The sequence below is a fragment of the Pectinophora gossypiella genome, chromosome 7 (assembly GCF_024362695.1).
Source record: "Pectinophora gossypiella chromosome 7, ilPecGoss1.1, whole genome shotgun sequence".
NCBI lineage: Eukaryota > Metazoa > Arthropoda > Insecta > Lepidoptera > Gelechiidae > Pectinophora > Pectinophora gossypiella.
This window is the reverse complement of record NC_065410.1, coordinates 15,919,543-15,941,231: the sequence shown is the minus strand read 5'-3', so window position 1 is coordinate 15,941,231 and position 21,689 is coordinate 15,919,543. Positions and strand designations below refer to the sequence as shown.

The window sequence follows — 21,689 nt, the reverse complement described above, 5'->3', positions numbered from 1 at the left end:
CATTACTAAATCATGTGACTAATGATAGGAAGTACGAAAAAGTACGTACCGCTGGTAATAGACTATATATTCGATTTCCTTAAAACATAATAAACACGTCATGTATGACGAATATCCTTTGACCAATCATGACTTTTTGATTATAGAATCATTATTATTATCTTTGTAACGAAAGGAAACTGTCAATAAAGAGATATCATATAACAGTATGTTTAACAGTCATTAATTTACCCTTCTCATTATTCAACTTATAAGGAAGTAGACTGCCAATGGTGCTGATTCTTGCCGACGCCATTTAATTTTAAGTTATACCTGTCATACCGACCTGTCGTGTGACCGAGAAGGACTTACATTGACCAAATTGGAGATGTCCTTAGAAAAGGTTTAGTACGATCTACTCTGAACCGGCGAGCGTGTATGAAGCGATTGATGAATGTGGAGGAAGCAAGAGAAGTGTGTCAGGATCGAAGAAAATGGAATTCTGTAGTCTCTGGCGTGAGTTTATGTATGTATGTTTACCTCTCATTTTCTCATCCGTTGAAAAAGAAAGGGACGAGTAATCGACAGGCATAAAATTTATGGAATACACGTCAATTTTCAGCAGAAATCTAAAACAAATTTTTAGACTGTAAAAATTTTATATCGGCCAATAACCCGACAGAATTAAGTAGACAGCACGTCAAACGGATTGCATACCAGCGAGATAGCTTTTTGATTCGGCCGGGTTATTCCTAAAATTAAGAGCTGTCAATCATCCATCCCTATCCTTTTCGGCGGATAAGAAAATGACAGATATAACTTAAAATAAAATTAGATGGCGTCTGTAGGAATTAGCACCAATAGTTAATATGAAGTGGAATAGTAGGTATTCGTTACGATGTCACTAACACATTGTATGCCTGTAATTATGTAGATAATAAATCTAGGTATCAACGTCTTAATGACACTACGTATAGACTAATTACAATCTGCTAAAGACTTGTATACCTAAATACCACACTATCTAAATGTTTCCTACTGCACAAAAGTAAACATATTCAGATGCCTAGTGATGTTGACATAAGGATTACTATCGCAAGTAATAATTGAACATTGTCATATAGTTTCATACGTATACTGTGATAAAAATAATAACTCAATGTTGTTAACTTTGATAATTTGTAGTCAGTATTGAAAGGACAATGTCCAGCAAATGATGTTTTGTCAAAATTGTCGGTGGTTTTAAAATAATTTGATAAACATTCGGCGTTCGGGTTTCTAAGTGCGATTTATAATAATAAAATGTAGAAAAGGTTATGTTTTGATAAACAAATTTATTTTGTGTTTAGATAGACAATATGTAGAATAAGTGTGGTAGTTAAATGCTATGTTAAAAACAATTTACTTGTACGAGAGAATGACAAAATTAATTATTTGAATACATGTTACTTGAAAAATATTAAGAAAAATATCGAAGTGCCAAAAAGACTGGAATATTTATTAATTATACAAATTACCAAGATTTAAAGTTTCAGACAAACGAAAATAAAATGTTATTTATTACAAAATTTACTGTTATTTATTGTATAAAATTAATTATAACTAAATGAGTGATAACTTGGCTACGACTTACAAGAAACGAATAAGTTATTAATTATTTATCTCATGATATTTTTTTATATCTGTTAAATTGATAAAAAAATTGTGAAGTGAAAAAAACGAACTGAAAATGATTACGACACTGTATATTTTTTTAATATTCAGTTTAGTGACAAGTTTAAACACCGTTTGTGGAAGTGACATATTTCATCAAAAAAGTAGGATAACATTCCAACCCGACAACCCATCAAGTTACTTTGGATATACTGTAGTTTTAACTAATTCTGGGTAAGTGGTGCCAAGCATGACTGTGTCAACAAACGTCAAATAGCAATATTGCTTATTTAGATGAACTGAAGACCCCTGTGTTAAAAAGGCCTCAAAAGACCCCCTAGTCGGAAGACCAGGATGATGATGGAATGTGATCATTGCATAGGAATAACGATAAAAACAGCCTATTTCACCCCTTGTGCTGCTACTGTTGAGTGTTAAATTTTGGCAGTACCCCATACGATTTTAGTAAGCAAGCCACTTTTTTTGTTATATTTTTACACTATAACCCTTTGCGCGGCATCCAACTGCAAAATCATAGTATTATATTTATTCCCTAAGGATTGGAATGAAGAAAACTTGGAAAAACTTAGTTTCAATCTAAACTGCCTTTTCCAACTGGCTGCGTAACTTATCCTTCAGACGGGATTTCGCGTTGCTTTACATTTTATAGCAATTTATCACGAATTTTAGCTGGACAGTATGGAGAGCTGTCAAAAGTTAGAAACTCAAGAGTGCTGCTGCCTACATTTTGAGCTTCAAGTTTTTATCCTCATTGATTTTAGGACAATAAGCAGGTCTGTAAACATCCAACAGAAAGAAGCATTACAGGGCTTTCTTATATGAATTGCTTTGATGTGGTCATTTTAACCCGCCAGATGTTTCTGAAAATTACCTAAACATGTGGCATGGAGATACAGTCAAGGTACATTCCCTGCATCCTTTCGATAAAAACTCATTGGACTGAGTTTTTGATAAAAATGATGTCTATATCCGGTGTAGATTAATGAGTTCATACATCAAGTCCCTCATAAATTTATTCATAAGCAATTCTCGTTGCAGAAATGTTATCCTCATCATTATTTTCTTCATATTTTTTTTATTTTCACAGCAGTCTTCTAGTAGGTGCCCCAAAAGCAACAAGCAGGGTGAAACCCTCAATATCGCCAGGATTAGTGTTTACATGTCGACTGTCACAACTGAATACCACGAATGTGACTTGCTACCCTCTGGGGATGGATGATTCGGGTAAATTTTACGTCACAACACACTGCAATTTTATTACACGTAACAAAATACAAACAAAAAATAGAAGCAAGGCTAAAGACGACTAAACTAAAATTATTATGCTACACCAGAGACAAAAACACGAAACAAAGAAACACAACAACAAAAAACACACACATTTAATAAAAAAAAAACAATTGTTTGGAGATAATCTCCTAAACCAATGATTTTCGAATTTATGTTTGAATCTAAAATGATCAAAAATCTCAATGATTATCATGCGCTCAGTGGTGAAGCATGAAACCCACATACATAACCTAGCCTTCGGGTGGGAACGTCAGACAAGCAGATGCTTCTGTAAAAAATCTTACCCGACATATCTTCAGGTTAGGTAAGTGGACTGTAGGGTCGTAGAGGGGGATTACCAACCTCAGCAACTCTGGTGTCAGGGTTATTATTGAGCCTTTAAGATATGTGACGCTACATAGGCGGTCTTGACGTTCACGAGCAGGCAAAGGCCCCTGACATGGCTTATGTAACGACCACGTTTTTACATCAGTAAGTAGTAACCGGGACCACGTGCAACTTAACTTAGCTTAGCATGGAACAACGATGATGGTTCATTATATTTTATTATTACAGACCACGACAAATCAATCCGCCGCGTGATCACAGTGAAAGATTTCTTCAGAAACGACATGTGGTTTGGAGCTACCATCGCAACCGTACCTGATGGCAAGATGGTTACCTGTGCCCCAAGATGGGCAGACCCTTACAAGGACAAGCACTTGTTAGCAAATGGGGCCTGTTACGTCGAAACGAAGAGACGAGGTCTCACGTTGACGCCTTTGAAAGATCAGTGTATGTGTTTTATATTTATGCTCCTATGATATAAGTCTGAAAGTGGCGCCGGTTAGTGAGAAGTTGAGGAGCAACAGGTTAGCATAGTATGGGCATGTAATGAGGAGGAATGGAATGCATATAACGAGGAAAGTTATGAGTATGAATGTGGATGGAGATAAGGGTAGGGGAAGACCCAAGAAAGTGTGGATGGATTGTGTAAAGAAGGATATGTGTGTGAAAGCTGTGAGTACTGAAATGACTAGTGACAGAAATGAATGGAAGAGGAACACCATGTTGTACCGATCCCACTAGAGTGGTATAAGGGCAGGAGGATGATGATGATGACATAAGTCACGGTGTCCATTCGAGTTATAATCGCACTGGTACATATACCAAACCAGCATAAGCATTAGATAGATTGCTTGATTAAGACTGATTGATTTCCAACTTTATGTCTTCTTGAAATACCACAAATGCATTCCACAGATCGCCTTGCATACAAAACTGACGGTGTAAGAAAAGAATATGGCGAGTACGGCACCCACCTCAACTTCTACGCATACGGTCAAGCTGGGATGTCCATCAAGGTTACCGAAAACAACAGCATCATCATTGGTGCTCCTGGGTTGTTGCAGTGGACTGGTGAGTTATTGTTCTTAGTACTTTCAGTAGGTAAATAAAAAAAATGAAATGTAGTGAAGTGAAGTGTAAATAAGTTTATAAATAAATAAGTGAAGTGTAGTGTAGTGAAGTGAAGTGAAATAAATAAACAAACCAACCTCATCAACAGTGCCATTATTGTGCCGCCAAAGGCCTTGACATGGCTCATGTAACGACTAACATTCATCAATAAGTAATAACCGTGATCAATGGCTTAACATGTGCCTCTGAAACACGGAATCATCTTATTTTTCGGACAACTCATTGATTGACTGCAATGTCCTGACCAAACTAGGGAAAGTGTCACATAGTGAAATTTTGTTTGACGTGTCACCACGGGGAATCGACCCTAGGACCTCCAGCACCCACTGGACCACTAGGTTGTTTAAACCTGCTAGTGACCAAAATATTTACAAACATATCCTTATAATTTCAGGCGGCATCATCGACTATAGATACAGCCCGGATCCAAACAGCGTGTTCTTCAGCAAACAGCCCATAGCCCATCCGTATTTTGCCAAAGAATTGAGTCCTGATGATTATTTTGGTGAGTAAAGTACATAACAAGTACCTATTTATCACAGCCCGGACAATCCATACTGAAAAAAGGTTTCTACCGTGTGTTGCTTTATCCTGCGAATAAAACAGACGAGCGAACTCCAAATTCAAATTCAAAAATATAGTTATTCAGTAGGTAACACCGTTACACTTTGAAACATCAATTTTTACATAACGAAAGTCTCAACCGCCTAAAACTACTGCAGCTTCTCGCAACTTTTAATTCTATATCCCACATACATACAACTAATGCAACTCAAATCAGACTTAAATAATGGTTCTTTAAACTTTTGGTTCTTTAAATCTAACGGTCTATAATTTAAATACGTTTACATAAAATTTAAACCAATCTACAGTGACCCCGATTCTTGCAGACACTTAATTTTATTTGAAATTATACCCGTCATTTTCTTTCTTATCCGCCGAAAATGAAAGGGACGGATGATTGATAACTGTTAATTTTTAAAACTAATGAGTTAATGAATTAACAACCTAAGTGAATATAAAATAGGGTATCTCTCTTTTATGCAACCCTTAATTCTGTCGGGTTATTAGCGGATGTATTTTTTTAGACAGCTTTTTCTGCCTAAAATGGACGTGAGTTCCATAAATTCTATGCCTGTCGATTACCCGTCCCTTTCTTTTTCAGCGCATAAAAAATAACAGGTATAACTTAAAATAAAATTAGATAGTGTGTACAGGAATTAGCACCATTATATTATGCATTATCTTTCCAGGTTACAGCGTTGAGTCTGGCATTTTCGACATGAATGGCTCTACATTATACGTAGCGGGGGCGCCGAGATCCAAAATGGGCTATGGACAGGTAACCTAATTATTTTGCATTCGATTACACACGCTTTTGGCCTTATTATAGTGTTGCCAAGAACAAAAAGATAGATGGGAGACAAAGGGCTAAATTATGACTAAAGATTATAAAAAGTAAATAATAAATCCTTCCGACTTATAGTAAATTTAAAAATTCGAAAGGTAAAAAAAAATCGGAAGGATTCAACTTTATTGTCAAAAAGTTTATAATGCTAATATTTTAACCAAATTCGAAAAAAGAAGGAGGTTATTATTCAGTTCAGTTATAATTAAAAACGATATCAATACAAGCTTCGAGCGAGCTTCATTTGTTTAAAGATGGCAGTCACTTTAGTCATTAACTCGTTAAGGGGTAAGGGGAGCGCGGTTTGTTGACCGTTTGTCTCGCTCGCACGAAGCATATTTCTTTATGGATCCAGATTGTGCTTCATCATCACTAATTACAGAGCCACGCTCTTGTCGGTGTAGCATTCTCCTAACTCTCCATGCTACTTTTTTAGGGAAAAATAGGACAGTGGTTTCCCTCTTGCCTTCCGCCCCGCAGTACTCTTTCTGACGCAAGTGGGATGGCGCCCAGAGTAGTCTATTTCAAAGCTGTACTAGGACTCCTGTCCTCCGCCTCTGAATAGTACTAACAGTTACTGCTGCCCTCTGTCAGGTTCCAGGTTACAGTTCCTGTGACTTGCCCCTTCCGTCCTGCATTGCCAAACCGATGGCTCCCATCATCGCCTCTGCAACCGTTGAGGTCTTCACCCGTATCCCTGGGTAAAGGTTCTACGTTATACCCCGTAGGTCTGGGTGGGTGGATTAGATTGTGCTTAGGCTACGAAAAATCGGGACATTTCACTCAAATCAAGTTACCTGGACAACACTATTGATTACAAATGCCTATTAAGTATTAACCAGACGCATTGGCTTCCAATAAGCCTTAATTAACTGAGTTTTAGAGTAGTTCCGAATTAGTATTACTAGCACTCTATTGGCAATTGATGAGGGATGAACAGGATTTTCATTGCGGATTAATCTGGGTACGAGTAGAATGGCTTGTTGAACTTTATAATTGACATACCTATGTTGCGTGTTTAATTGTAAAAACATATTTTAATTGAAAATTTTTGTTTGTTTTGTGTGTGTTTTGTTGTTTGTTTTGTGTTTGTTTGTTTGTGTTATGTTTTTATCGTTTGTTTGTTTAGCGGACCCTGTGAAAAACGGGATAATGCTAGGGAGATGATGAATTGAAAATGTTTGATCATGTATTTATGGGGCTCTAAAAAGTATACATTGAAGCAAATTATTCATCTTAAAAAGTTTGTTCTTTGACATTTGTTGCACTGCGCACTTTGTTAAACTAGTATTCCTTTAAAGTGTTTATTTTTTTGGACTCCATAATACGTACTCCACCTTGATTAGAATTAACACCTCAGTTGATATGAGATGTACCGTCATAAGTCACTAGATCCCTGTCGTTTTAATATATTTGACATTTAGTGAGACTTACAGTTCAATTTATCAGATAGTTAATGTGACATGGTAGTAATGTTTTCTTGATGTTCTCAAGCCAGGTATATTTGCCTTCACCCACTTTGCTCCTAGAAATTATTTGTCATGTCATTACAATTCCCACTCACTATTAGGTCCTGATCTTCGAACCGCCTGCCCGAGAGATAGACCCTCTAAACGTCAGAGCCAAAGTCCGCGGTCCTCAACTGGGGTCCTATTTCGGAGCAACTCTTTGCTGTACGGACCTCAATGGCGATGGTAGAAGTGACTTACTGGTTGGAGCCCCAAACTACGTGAGGAAAGATGGAGACATGCCTTACGACCAAGGAGCTGTCTTCATTTACTTGGCTAGTGGAGAAGTGAGTACCTACAGCTACAAATAAATACATGGTATTAAGAGAAACCGATATCGGTCATTAAATATAGATTAGAAATGATTTAGTCTCTTCTGCTTTTTTTCATTTAAACAAAGTTTATTTCCTCCACAAAGTACATTTTAATATCACTTTATATAATAATTATAATAGCTACACTTTCAACTCGAATGAACAGCTAATACAGCATGAAAAAATAATGCAGTATTATGTTGACAGCAACATAATTTGTATAGGCTCCAGCTTAAATTAAGATAACCTGTAATTTAGAACTCCACGCCTCCACAAGGTAATAACACCGACGTAGTACCTAGTTTCATACCAATCATAATGCCCGGATGTGATAATTCTTTTAAGTGCGAAAATAATCTCAAATCCTTAATCGTCATAGGTTCTGTAATAAGTATTATGAAATCTAGAACACATAATTATGTATCTCGTTAGTCTCAATATATAAGCCAAATTTGATACGTTTATGTGAAATAGTTTGTGATTTATGAGGGGGTCAAAAGTGGCTCCAAATGGTTCGTGTAATATTACACACGGTGCGGCTCGCCAGTTCTGTTTCTTGAACTTGGCTTGACACCCGACCGCGTGTCTTGATACTCAAAATACATATTTTTTAGTCACCCAGTTTGGAACTAGAAGATGGAGGATACGTATCAGGTGTTGGAGAAAGTGGAGCTCGATTTGGAAGCGCTATAGCAGCCCTTGGGGACGTTGATGGTGATGGCTATAATGGTAATGACAACTTATTCTTTAACATAATCCTTTTCAAGACTTAGGTATTCAAATTATTTTGAGAGGAGTCAATAAATAAAAATCTTTGTGTTATTGACAAGTTATTACTACGAAACCTCAAAAAGCAATTCGGAACGTACAAAAAGTTTTGTTTCTAAAATATCTTCAAAACGATAACGACCACACAACCAGTACTCGTAGTCAAGTTTTTCTTATTTATATACATTTAGATAAGATAAGAAAAATATACTTTACAGAGTAAATTCAATTCAAATTCAAAAATATCTTTATTCAGTAGCTAATAGTTACACTTTGAATCGTCATTTTTTACGTAATGAATGTCTCATCCTCCTAAAACTACTGCAGCTTCTCACAACCTGTATAGCCGGGGAAAAGAAGCTGCAAGAAAAATCTCGGCGCAGGGCCATAGACGTTCTTTTAAAAGTAAACATAAAATATACATCAATATTTTTTCATTTAATAATTTGGCTGCCTAATATTAGTTTTCAGACAGTAAATCCATTGCATAGATAGCACAAAGAATATAAAGTACAGAAATTAGTACAATACAAATATTAATTGCAAAGAAAATATTTTTTCTATCTTATTGCAGATATAGCCATTGGAGCGCCTTGGGAAAACGATGGTTTAGGAGCTGTGTACATTTACAAAGGCAGTGCTAAAGGACTGAGGAGTCAGTTCGCACAAAGAATCACAGCAGATGATGCTAAAAGTTTCGGCATGTCTATTTCAAGAGGATTTGATGTTGATGGCAATAATTGTAGCGGTATGTTATTTATTTATACTTCTACCTTCATAATTATATTCCGCTATTGAGAAATGTTAGAAATCGTTAAACCAAGCTTTGTTTAGGAAACTGGGTCAGCTACTAAAAGTAACATAGGCATCTCAAACCCACAAAAGAGCACCAATGAAGAATTTCCTCTATACTTCATCTGGTTAATGCGCCGATGACCAGTACCCTTAACTGCTGGGGGCTAATATTGTAAATGCGTATTGTCAACAATTTAAATGTGGCCTTTTTAGACTCTCTGAAAGCTGTTGTAATGCAAACGCTGCTTCTGGTCTTCGATATGACCATTATAACCGCTCTAATCGTTTACATCCTAATAAGGATACATACCATAATGATTTATTGAAAAATCATAATATTCTGTTTTCCGGCGGTATCCCGGCGATGCAACGATGTGTGTGATGAACTAGTTTTAATAACTCTAATTTTGAAAATGCAACTATTGGTTCAACTAATCCATGATCAACATTTCAGATTTAGCGATAGGAGCCCACAACAGTGGCACAGCATATCTATACCGCTGCGTACCAACCATTCAAGTACATGCCTACATCAAAGTCCCTGATGCCATGAATTTGCCAAAGAATGCTACGAGTTTCTCGGCACTCTTTTGCATTACTGTTCCACCTAAGAAATCTTGGTCTCATGTTAAAACTGGTATGTAAACGCTTATTTTTTATTTGTTTAAAAGATCATTTATAGCTTAAAAAAGTATTCATCCTTGTTAGGCTTACTATTATCTTTTAAACATTATTTAAAGGTAAATTTATCAACAGAGAAAGTCACATAACTATTTACAATAATTACAGATCTAACGGCAATAATAACTATCGACCCTGAAGGCAATAGAGCTATGACGGTTGGAGACTCAGAATATAGAATTACTGCCAAACCTGGAAACGATGTATGTGATGAACAAGTTGTTGAAGTCAAAGTAAGTGCATTTTTATGAGAATTTTGATATTCTAAATTGTACATTATTTCATCTTCTAATAACATTCTATAATTACTTTTAGCCAACAGCAGACTTGTCGAAACCAATTTTGATGAAAATGGACATAAAGCAGAAAGCACCAGTGATAGGTGAGACAAAACCATGTTCGTTTTATTAGTAGCTTACAACAAAATTGTTATAACAAAATCAAATACGAAATCACAAAATGAAACAAAACAAAACACGCTACACGGCACTTTTTGTTATAATACAGGGTTAGTGGTATTGTAACGAAAACTTTCAGGGATGATTCCAGACCATGATTGCAAAAGTATGGAATTGAAAAATAAAACAAAAATAAATATGAATTTTGCGACGGAAAATTCCAGATCATGATTGAATCTTCCCCACAGTATTAGTTACGATGTCACTAACACCCTGTATGTGTACATTCTATAACTATACCTATTATAATATGAATATTCATCGGAGACGTGACAAAAATAAAGAAGGGATTGTTTAACTACATAAATATGATAAACTGCACAACGAAACGTCATCAAACATTAATGCTTATTTCCTTTTAGATGAATTGTCAGTTTTCCATCGAGACGCTGCAAGATTGTCAGAAAATTCTACTCTCCACACTTCATTCCTAATCCAACTTATCAGAGATTGTGGTGAAGATCTCATCTGCACTCCTTGGTTGGAGATGACGTTGGACGCTTTTGATAGGTGCGTGGTTTTCTAACGTTCTTGATAATGAATGAATTAATCGACGACACAGATTAGGAAACAGTTACTATGTAATCGACAACAATAAATGATAATGATTGAATTAATCATATATGATTTACTTTCCAGAAATAGTACCAATTTTGATTAGATTATCAGTTTCTGATCTGTTAATACTGTTCGTCACATTCAGGGAATAGTGCGTACCGAATTTTGACTGAACCTTTGTTTCATTTACAGCCAATATGTACCAGGGACGAATCAGTCTCTAGGAGCAAAGATCACGGTTTTCAACAAAGAGGAACCTGCTTACGGTGCCAAAGTCTACCTTCAGTTGCCTCTACCACCAAAACGGGTCCCTAGTGCCTGCTCATTAGATGACCTTAATATGACCTGTGATGTACCAGCGCCTTTGGAAAGAGGGGATTCGATTATATGGGATATAGAACTTGAATATAGCATGAAAGCTGTTGATGACAAAATGCTGAAGATAGTGGCAGAATTGAAAGATCCATTGTACAGGAATATTACCGCTGATAATGTTAAACATGTCGAAATTGCGGTTGTGCCTATGGCTAGTTTTAGTGTGCACGGGTAATTATCTATTGTTAATAAACAAAAAATATTCTAATGTAGTTATCCGGCATTTTGTTGAAGTCTGCATCCTGTTAGGGAGCGTATTAATGTATCTGTGAACTTAGAATTTTGATATCATTTATTCACGAAATACAAAACGCGGTAAAAGCGCAACAAAATTGTAAGAATTTTTTTTTTTGATTGATTTTAGGAAAACATTGCCCAATGCAACCGTTGCTGTAACAAGAGAGAAGTACAACAAAGCTGATAATGTGTCTTTGATACATTATTTTGAGGTAAGTTCCCAAATGGAAGAGTTAGTTCTGTGCAATAAAGTATATGATCAATACCTACATAAATTCTGATAAATGTTGTTACAGATTACCAATCACGGTCCATCCAATTGGCATCGACTACATGTTTTATTCAACCTTGCTAAAAATGTAAGTTAGAAGCACTTCGCATTTAGACAAAGTGGTCTTCTTTGTAATATCAAATGACAAAAAATTATAATGATAATGCTTGATACAACTGATATACTCGTATAAAGTCTCTTTCGTAATCCTTTACCCACAAGCGATGGACAAAATAAAATAAACAAATTGTGAAGATCTGGAGGTGCTAAAAAAGCCACATCGAAGCAATTCATCTAAAAAATCAGGACTTCTATTTGACATTAAAAGTTTGCATTGTCCACTTAGTTTTATATGCGCAAATGTCAAGTTGCAATTTTGGATGGGGTCTTTTTAAACTATAGTAAAACTTGTGTCCAGCCAAGTCACTCCAATTTTTTGTCTATTAGATAAATGTTTAACTTGAATCGCATGGTAACAACCCATCGCATCACCCGTATATAAATTATCCACAATTTACAAGCAAATATTATGAGAGTTGGGATGATGAGTATGATGGTACAAGAAAGTTAAAAGGAAACCGTAATTTTGACACAGGTCACACTAGCCAGCCATATCAACGGATGTGAGACAAATGATGGCAACCTAACATGCGCGTGGGCAGTATCCGCTAAAGCATCTAAATCTGTTGCTGTGCCGCTGAAGTACGACTTGGGAAAATATGGTTAGTTCATACAATATTACGACTATATCTCAATCGGGGTAGTCAGAAGTACATCCATAGCAAGATGAACTGAGTACCCACACTTCACCGAGCTTTTTGTTAAACAAACGTGAAAGGTGGTGAGCCGTAACAACGTCTGTAATAGTCGAGCCAACTGTGTTACTGAAACTTGCACTGAAGATAAATTAATAACTTGGTGCAAGTCTGGTACCGGGAATCAAACTGGCTAGTTCATACTTACCTATTTTAGAACATTGCGAGGGGAAGAAGATAAATGTTTAATTATTATAATTCGTGGTACTGAACTCTATGACGTGTCCATTCTTCTTCTTCCATCGTGTGGTTTGTGAGGTGGAGTACCAACCTCATAAACCCTGATGTCAGGGTTACAATTGAGTCGCCAAAGGCCCCTGACATGGCTCATATAACGACTACTTACAGAGGTGTCCATTGAAAAAGAGCCATCATGTATTCACTGTTAAAGTATTTTTTGTTTCTGTTCTTTACCTACAAAAACTAAAATAGTGTTTTAAAATTGCAGGTCAATATTTAGAAGAAGAAACCAATATTAATGTGACTACAACCGTAATTCTTCTATCAGAAAATCCACAGAAGTAAGTATGCAATGAAACAAATTAGTACTTAATTACTCTTTTTTTATGATACCGCGTGAGAGCCCTCAGCGTGGCAAATCTACAATAAGTCACGTCAAGAAAAAGTATTTTTTTTTAATGAAACGTCTTTCGTATACGTTCTATGTCCATCATTATTATTCACTACACTGTCTCTTTCGCCAATTTATTCTATTAAGTAATCTGCTTCTTTTCTACTCTCCACTTCTTCTCACTCTACTTCATTTTCTTTTTTCAGCTTATCAATAACAACAATGTTAGTACTGGACCCAGCACCACCAATTTGGCCCCATATCGTAGGATCTATAGCTGGTCTACTACTTTTGGCTGCAATAGTCTACGGTTTATATAAAGTAAGTTATATGACGCCCCGGGAATTCCATACAAAATCTACGAATCTGGTACGGGACTTGCACCAATGAGTTATAATTTTTCACTAACACTTTGGCTCGACCATTATACTGAGTGAGGGAAATCGTCGACCACGTCAACGGAGTCGGTATCGGGGCACTGAAGCGTTTGTTGTCGCGAGCTGATTGGTCGCTTCTATGGCTAGACTATTCAGGTTCGCCATCTATCATGTTCGGTTAACAGACAGCTCGGTGACGCGTGGGTACTTAATTCATCTTACCATGAATGTACCTCCCACTACCCCAATTGGGGTATAGTCATGAGCTTATATTTAGAACCTCACAAACTAGTAAAGGGTCAAAGGTAGATAACCTTTCGAAGGTTATTTATAAAGGTGCCAAATATACTGAAGTCTAAACATATGCTAAGGTCAAACTAAATCTAAACAAACCAAAAGTTATTAATAACATACTAAATATAATATTTTACCAGCTGTACGAGTAATGAACCTTATAGTGACAAGGAGTCCTATCGTCCATGACATTAGTCCATCATGTTAGAAATGTAATCAATGCAATACAATACACTTTATTGCACATATAAACGCAACACTAAAAACAATTACAAATGTGACAAGAGAAGTACAATCGGCGGCCTTATTGCTAAATAGCAATTTCTTCCAGTGAACCTTAGGGTGAAAGAATTTGCTACATATTGGAGTCGGGGATGATGCAGTACAAGTATAAGTAAATAATGCAATATAATTTAAACGAAGCTACATAAAACATACATATATACATACATAGGCATATATATGTATAAGCTAATGACAAATCATATAAAATATTATAATACATATATAAAGAAGATAAAAACTTTCAAAGTTAAGCATCAATGAAAAATGCCCTCACTCTACTTTTGAAGGTGTCAAGAGAAGGCGCTCTCCTGAAGACCCCTCTAATCCCTCTGAGAGAGTTATGACATGCCTGAGAAGACAAGCAGTAGAACTGAAAATAATTATTAAAAAAAAAACTATTTTTTTTATGATTTTTTAGAAATCCCACTTGATATTAACTCAGAATCATGGTCCGAATCATCCTCCTCAGTATCCTTTACGGTGTCACCACATCCATGCCTACTTGTATGGCTACATGTATGTACTTGTACGGGGTGTAAGTGATCATAACGAATACTGAAAGGGATGATTCAGCTCATCACTCTGAGTTAATATCAATTAGAATTTTCCATCACCAAAGTATAGAATGGAAAACTGAAATAACTAAAAAAAAAGATGAATTTTGTGACGAAAATTTCCACTTGATATTAACTCGGAATCATGGTCTGAATCGTCCTTCAAGGGTTTCGTTACGTTGTCACTAACACCCTATATAATCTTGACGTTGATATTTCAGTACGGATTCTTCTCCCGGACGCGTCGTGATGAACTGAAGAAGCTGCAAGAGACTCCAGACGACATCCCCGACTGCTCGAGTGGTCCACCTTCGATAAACGCTGATGAATCCACACAAGAGCTTCTAAGTGATGATTCCGATTGAGTACCGTTGCCGAACTATAAATAGGGTGGTTTCCAACTAGTCAAATCAGTTACTTTTTTCTAATTGTCAAAACACGTCATAGAAAAACGTGACAAGATGTCGGACTTATAATTTCGTTTTTCTTTATTAAGATTCATAAATAAGTTAAATAAAAAAGAAATCATTTTTAGTCACCTTTAGATCTGTCTTTATTTAGTAATCACAATGTCATAATTTATCTTTGAGCTAGGAAATTATCCTATTGGGTAGGTACTTGACAGTTTTCGGATAAGTATTTAAAAAATACAGACGGTTATTTTATACCTCTTAAAATATTTTATTATCTCGAATATTTTTTTTTTTGTTTTGGTTTTCCCCGAAGGGTAAGGCAAAGGGAACCATGCCCATACAGCCATGTCTGACGTATTTTTTTCTTGATGATTAATGAAATGATGAAAGGTGATGATGATGAAACCTAAGTCCCCACCCTCGGAGTAGACTCCTACTCCGAACCCCAAACGAATTAACTCAAAAGTCCGCATAAACTTTTGAGTTATGAAGCGGCTTCCCGGCACGAAGCGAAAATAGGCAGATACACTTTGTTTATTGAATACTCCAATATAATAACACTCGCGAATGTCTTCCGACTAACTTAATGCGATCATTAACCACAAAACACCACTTCGTATTAATTATTTAGATTACTCAATGAAGAAAGCAACTGTCCCGTTCCCGTTTCCCGCCGAAAAGCCCTTATCTCGAATAAATAAAAATATATTTCTCTTCATTAATTTCAAATTTCGCGCGAAAACGGTTGGTCACGTGACATTTTGCCCGGTGACGTCACATATCAGTAAGCAAAGAAACTGTCAAACAGTCTAACTTGAAACCTGACAGATAGTTTCTGCTTATTTTGTGAATTGTGACGTCACAAGAAGTCAATCATGGCCGCCCGTGGTTCGAGTCTTGTAATACACAGATAAAAAATCACATTCTAATTTTGTAAAAATAAAACATTAAAAAAATGAACTTAAAAAACTATTGGATAATTTTCTCTACTATATACGACCGACATATTTCATATTTTATTGTTATAACTGTTAATTAGCCAATTAGACTCCCTACTATCGATAGTATTGGTTTTAATGATTTAGGTAATATAAACAGACTGATTAAATTTTAGCTTAGTTCATTAATTTAAATAATAATACATAATAAATAATAAAGTTCTTTATTTACAGGCATGTACCTACACCCACTATTACAAAATATGAATAAAAAGATATATAAGTACAGTACTTATACAACAAAATAAATAAATAATAATGTCGAATTCAATAACGTATACATAATAAAATATTTTTTGCAATAACATCCGTCTTAAAAGTAAAAGAAATAGCTTGAAAACAAGTTATGTAAAATAAACTATGTATATTATTAATAAACAATCTATTTATAAAAGAAATAACTTGAAAACACGGCCAGTCTTTTACTGTGCAAGTTGAGCGTTTATGGAACTCCTTACCTGCTTCCATCAGAGTCGCTAACTCTCTTCAGAGCTTCAAAAACCAGTTGCGAGCTCATTTTGAATCCTTATGCGGATATTCTTAGGATGTTACTACTATGTATGATGTATTTTATTTGTTTCAATACCTGTTTTGTATGTATTATTTATTATTATAGTTAGGTATATTTTTTAGTAAATATGTATTATAATAATTATATTGAGTATTGATTAATATATGTACGTATAAAGTATTTATTATATATATTTATTATATTAACTTTAGTTTTACTTTTAGGTATTAATTTTTTGTTGCAGCATCCCGCATCCAAGTTGTTTGTAAATGTTTGTTTCCTTTTGGTGTTTGCCTATGCCTGGAAGAAATTGCTCTAGAGCAATAAGGCCGCCCAAATAGCACTGCATTCATGTGTTATGTCTGATTGTTGAAATTTAGTTATGTGCATTAAAGTATATTTGATTGAATTTGATTTGAAAACAAGCTATTTCTTATTCCAGTAACGGTCCAGGCAGTCACATAGGGTACAGAGAATTTTTGAATTTGAATTTGAATTCCATTAACTGAAGCACGAAGACTACTGCAGGCTGAGGTCTAATAATATCATCTCACTAGCATTGTTTTACACAGTTCGTTTACCTAATCTGACATTTGACAGGTCCGGTATTTTATAGAAACTATTAGAAACGACTGCCTGTTTGACCTTCCAACCCGCGAAGGGAAAATCAGCCCAATACAGGTTAAGTCACATACATAAAATGCATTTCTCGGAAATCTGGGTTTCCTCACGATGTCTTCCTTCACCGCTGAGCACGTGATTATCATTTATGGTCCGAACATGAATTTGAAATCAAAGTCGACAATCATTGGTTTAGGCCTGTGCTGGATTCGATCTTGCGACCACAAAGTGAGAGGCAAGCGTTCTACCAACTGGGCTACAACGGTACTAGGTATATCAAAGAAACTAGCATCTAACAGCATTGAAGTCATTTAATCATTTTGTCTCCCTTCCCTTTCTATCAACCGGAGGAAGGAAGTAAGAAGCATGAGTACTTTCACGCTGCTCTACTGCGAGTTTGTGGAACTTTTTCACATCAGGAAACAAATAACGAAGCTGCATAATACAAACTAAAGCGATAAAAATATTGGTACAAAGTAAGTGGTCAATACAGTACTAAGTTATTCAGTAGAAGGGAACGTAAAAGCGAATATAACAGAGTTTAACGTAACTCCCTACACAGCCGCTTTGACAGAAAACAAAATGTAAACCCGGTATAAATTCAAGTTAAAAGCTGAAAGCGTAAATGTGTTTTAATTAAAAAAGGTGTATAGAAAACAAACATTTATTAGGGGACCGAAAAGGTTTTTAAGAGACATCTGTATACCAACCAACATGTAACAGGGCGTTGTGGTGTAGTAGTAGTATTCTCCTTATTACCGGTACGGCACCATAACCAGGTGAGAGTCCTCAGCGCTCAGGTCAAGTAGTTATCCTCTAAATCTACAATAAGTCACGTCAAAAATAGATAGATGGACTCTAGATATCAAAGCAATTCATCTAAAAATAAAGCAACATTGTGTCGTAGATTTTACCTAAATAAACTTTTTTATTATTATTGTATAATGTCTTTTTCATATCTCGGGCCTATGGAGGCCCGGACTTTTGGAAGGCGTGTGTGGGGCCGAAGCCAACACGTAGAGGCCCCTTAAGACGGTTTAATCTAAATGTGGTGTGACACCAACCGGCAATTATCCCTGTATGCACTATGCGAGTGCACCCAATGGGGGCCGCAGGACTCTCACCTCTGGCTTGCCTTCATTGGCCTGCCAGAGTGGGGCGTTAGAGCTATACGCTCGCAGGGTGGAAGTGAAAGATGCAAAAGTCGCGAGTTGGTGAGGCGGGTAAACCGCTTCGCAGAAAGCGGTGTACACCTCTCGACACCCTGAGCTGCTCATAACCATGTTGCTGCCTTGCCGTCCAGTCGCGTCGGCTAGATAGGTGGCCCATCCAGTGAGTGGCGAGTCACCGCCTGCTCATTTATCCATGTTTACTATTATTATTATTATTTGACATTTATTCGCATTGCACACTTACTTGTATGCGCAAATGTCAAATTGCAATATTGCTCTTTTAAATGAATTGCTTCGATGTGTCCTTTTTAATCCCCCTGACCACACTATGTGCTTATTTTAATATGATTAATGATGATAAAAGAATTAAAACATTTGTCTTCCATTATTCAAAAGCTGCGCTCTTATACTCTACCGACAAGAGCGCAGCTCTTAAATAAAGAGAGAGATTAGAAACTACATATAAAAAAGTTTTGTAAAGTTTTATTTACTTTTATTTGTAACAAAAATACAGAAACATGGAAAAACGGGTAAACGAAGGGAAAACTGTACAGCTATTATTATTATTATCATTAACAACATCCCCGTGAGAACAAATGACTGCCTATCTCTTGTACCATAAATCTCTGTAGCGGACTGGCTGGAAAATTTCCGTTTATTCCGGCCTACTAGCCAGGTAGAAAAAAAGAGAACGATTTGTTTACGAAAACAGGGTTCTGCACTTAACAGTTTTCATTTTTGTGTCTGTCATTTATACATTGTTTAGGAGATGCCCTGGTAGACGGATTCTTAGTACAGATTGGTATACAACCTCGGGTATTAGCTATAGAGGCAGCCAAACAGCTTGCGACACCAAACACTTCAAAACCCGGATACCGACCCCGCCGGCGTGATCGACGATTTCCCCTCATTCAGCGCTTATCGCTATTGACCCACTAGAGTCGATTAATTCTTTCAAATATTCTTCCTCTCAGACGTCGCCCTGAGCCGAGGTTTGCGCCCTACTGGGCACCCTCAGGCCTGTTGTCTTAATTTTTGTACCGGGGAGAGCCCTCAGCGCTCCCCATTTGACCGGCCAAGTAGTTAATACCATCTGCGGCAAATCTACAATAAGTCAAGTAAAAAAAAAGACCTCGGGCATCTCCTAAACATCACTATTCGGAAGAATTTCGAAGAAATAATTTCTTGTTTTATACTTCTTTATTTTTTAGGTTTTAATTTTAGGATATTTCCAGCACGTATGTATTGTCGACGTTGATGAGCTTTTTCATTCCTTTTTTGAAGAACCAATTTTATAATATAAACGGCATTCAAATCTTGCATTTCAATCAATTAATCAATAATACTTTATTGCACAACAACATATACAACGGACATAAACATACGAATAAAACATAAGTACAATAGGCGGCCTTAGGCGGCATTTTTATTGGGAAACATAAACAATATTCATGTGCCATAATAATAATAGGCTAGTTTCCAACTAGTCAAATCAGTTACTTTTTACTAAACGTCAAAACACGAAATTACTATGGAATTTGTATGAAAACGCACACTGTGACGTCATAGAAAATCGTGATAAAATGTCGGACTTATTATTACATTTTTCTTGATTAAAATTCATAAATAAGTTAAATAGGAAAAAGAAAATATTTTTCGTTAAGTTTCAGATCTGTCTTTATTTAGTAATCAGTATTTCATATTTTTTCTTGATCCTAGTATACGACCCAATTATGTGACCCAAAACCGTAGAAAAATATCATACAGGTCTCTCCCTAAATCTTGCAATTAGCTACTACTGGTCGACGTGACTCTTGTGGGTCTCGCCTATCATAGCGCCGTAGATATCATAGCGCCGTAGATATCATAGCGCCGTAGATATCATAGCGCCGTAGATATCATAGCGCCGTAGAAAAACCTCGGAGGGAAGCTCTTTCCACATTTTACTCGTACACGGCAAAAACGAGCGCGTGAATAGTGTGGCTTTAGAGGACCAGATGGTGGCACTTATGGTATAAGAAAACCAGATATGCTCAATCCTATGACAAGCCGCCATTGCTAGCCCTTTGATGACGTAAGTGTTACCATCAAATTGGTATTTACAACATTCCAAGGACGTAAATTTTATTATTGAAAATGAAGTGAATTATCGACTAGTGTGTTTAAATACTTGTCACATATATAAAAATCATTAAAACTATAGTAAATCTTTTATTAAAAGTTCAAATTTTCCTTGCAAAGTAACTTAAAACCATTGGTCGTGGGTAATTTATTTTTTATAAAATGGCAATTATGGGAGGGATGACGTCAGCTGGGCTAACCTTGAAGTGTTAGCTGTCACTTTTGAGCATACATAGTTGGCACTAGACGTCAAAAAGGCTTGGGATCATTAAAGGTAAGCCTAAGTTATCGTTATTTTATACCCAACCCCAAAAATATTCATTGTTACACTATTCCTGCCTCGTTTTTGTTTCGCGTTACCTTTTTGCTGACTGTTTGTACAATGAAAATGTATATTTTCCGAACTGAATGGACATGGATTCACACAGGTCTTTTGTCGCTCTTCAAGTAAAACTTGTCATGAAGTACAGTTAAGAGCATAAATGGTGCTAATTCCTGTAGAGGCCATCTAATTTTATTTTAAGTTATACCCGTCATTTTCTTATCCGCCGAAAAGGAAAGGGACGAGTAATCGACAGGCATAAAATGTAAAGAACCCGCGTCTATTTTAGTCAGAAATCTGAAACATTTACAATGGTCAATAACCTGATAGAATTAAGTTGACAGCACACGTCAAACGGGTTGGATACAAGCAAGATACCTATTTAATTCGTCGGGGTTATTCATTCATTCACTCATTCATTTTAAAGTTAATAGCTGTCAGTCAAGGAAATGACACGTATAACTTAAAATATAATTAGATGGTGTCTACAGGAATTTGCACTAATGTGTTAACACTTTATTTTTTAGTAAGTACTAATAAGAAATTATTTGAATGTTTCTTAAAATGTCAATAGTAAAAGTAAATATAACTATCTGATGATTCCCTCTCATCCGGTACAAAAATTTAAGACATCAGGCCTGAGGGTGCCCTGAGCGTACCTACGCCTTGTCTCAGGGCGTAGTCTGAGAGGATTATATTTTAAAAGAATTAATCGACTCTGTGAGCCGAAAGCGATAAGCGCTGAATGAGGGAAATCTAGATATCGGGGTTCTGAAGTGTTTTCTTGCCGCGAGCTTGGCGCCTTTTCGGCTAGTAGGTACGACAATATAGTATTGTATGCTGTTACAGTTCTTATTTGTT

At 36.2% G+C, this 21,689-nt stretch overlaps 1 protein-coding gene across 3 annotated transcripts; it reads left to right on the top strand.

Moving 5' to 3' along the window:
- Nucleotides 1–1,574: 1,574 nt before the first annotated feature.
- LOC126368374 (integrin alpha-PS3-like) lies at nucleotides 1,575–16,798 on the top strand. Of its 3 annotated transcripts, none has more exons than XM_050012318.1 (20): nucleotides 1,575–1,866; nucleotides 2,744–2,877; nucleotides 3,499–3,717; nucleotides 4,186–4,341; nucleotides 4,796–4,906; nucleotides 5,655–5,743; nucleotides 7,380–7,604; nucleotides 8,246–8,360; nucleotides 8,974–9,147; nucleotides 9,649–9,831; nucleotides 9,984–10,108; nucleotides 10,191–10,257; nucleotides 10,696–10,843; nucleotides 11,084–11,437; nucleotides 11,631–11,715; nucleotides 11,800–11,862; nucleotides 12,370–12,496; nucleotides 13,038–13,110; nucleotides 13,367–13,481; nucleotides 14,892–16,798. In XM_050012318.1, exons 1-20 carry the CDS (start codon nucleotides 1,709–1,711, stop codon nucleotides 15,033–15,035), a joined length of 2,865 nt encoding a protein of 954 aa, XP_049868275.1. In that variant the 5' UTR covers nucleotides 1,575–1,708; the 3' UTR covers nucleotides 15,036–16,798. The 3 variants fall into 3 exon arrangements, with proteins under 3 accessions (XP_049868275.1, XP_049868276.1, XP_049868274.1); XM_050012317.1 differs by having other exon boundaries at nucleotides 1,583–1,866; nucleotides 2,741–2,877; XM_050012319.1 differs by lacking the exons at nucleotides 13,038–13,110; nucleotides 13,367–13,481 and having other exon boundaries at nucleotides 1,579–1,866; nucleotides 2,741–2,877.
- Nucleotides 16,799–21,689: the final 4,891 nt, after the last annotated feature.

Bases quoted from the DNA above. Each gene is read 5' to 3' on its own strand.
- LOC126368374 (XM_050012317.1), top strand. From the start codon at position 1,709: ATGATTACGACACTGTATATTTTTTTAATATTCAGTTTAGTGACAAGT. The intron at 7,605-8,245 runs GTGAGTACCTAC...CATATTTTTTAG, and splicing joins TTTACTTGGCTAGTGGAGAA to TCACCCAGTTTGGAACTAGA. The intron at 11,716-11,799 runs GTAAGTTCCCAA...ATGTTGTTACAG, and splicing joins CTTTGATACATTATTTTGAG to ATTACCAATCACGGTCCATC.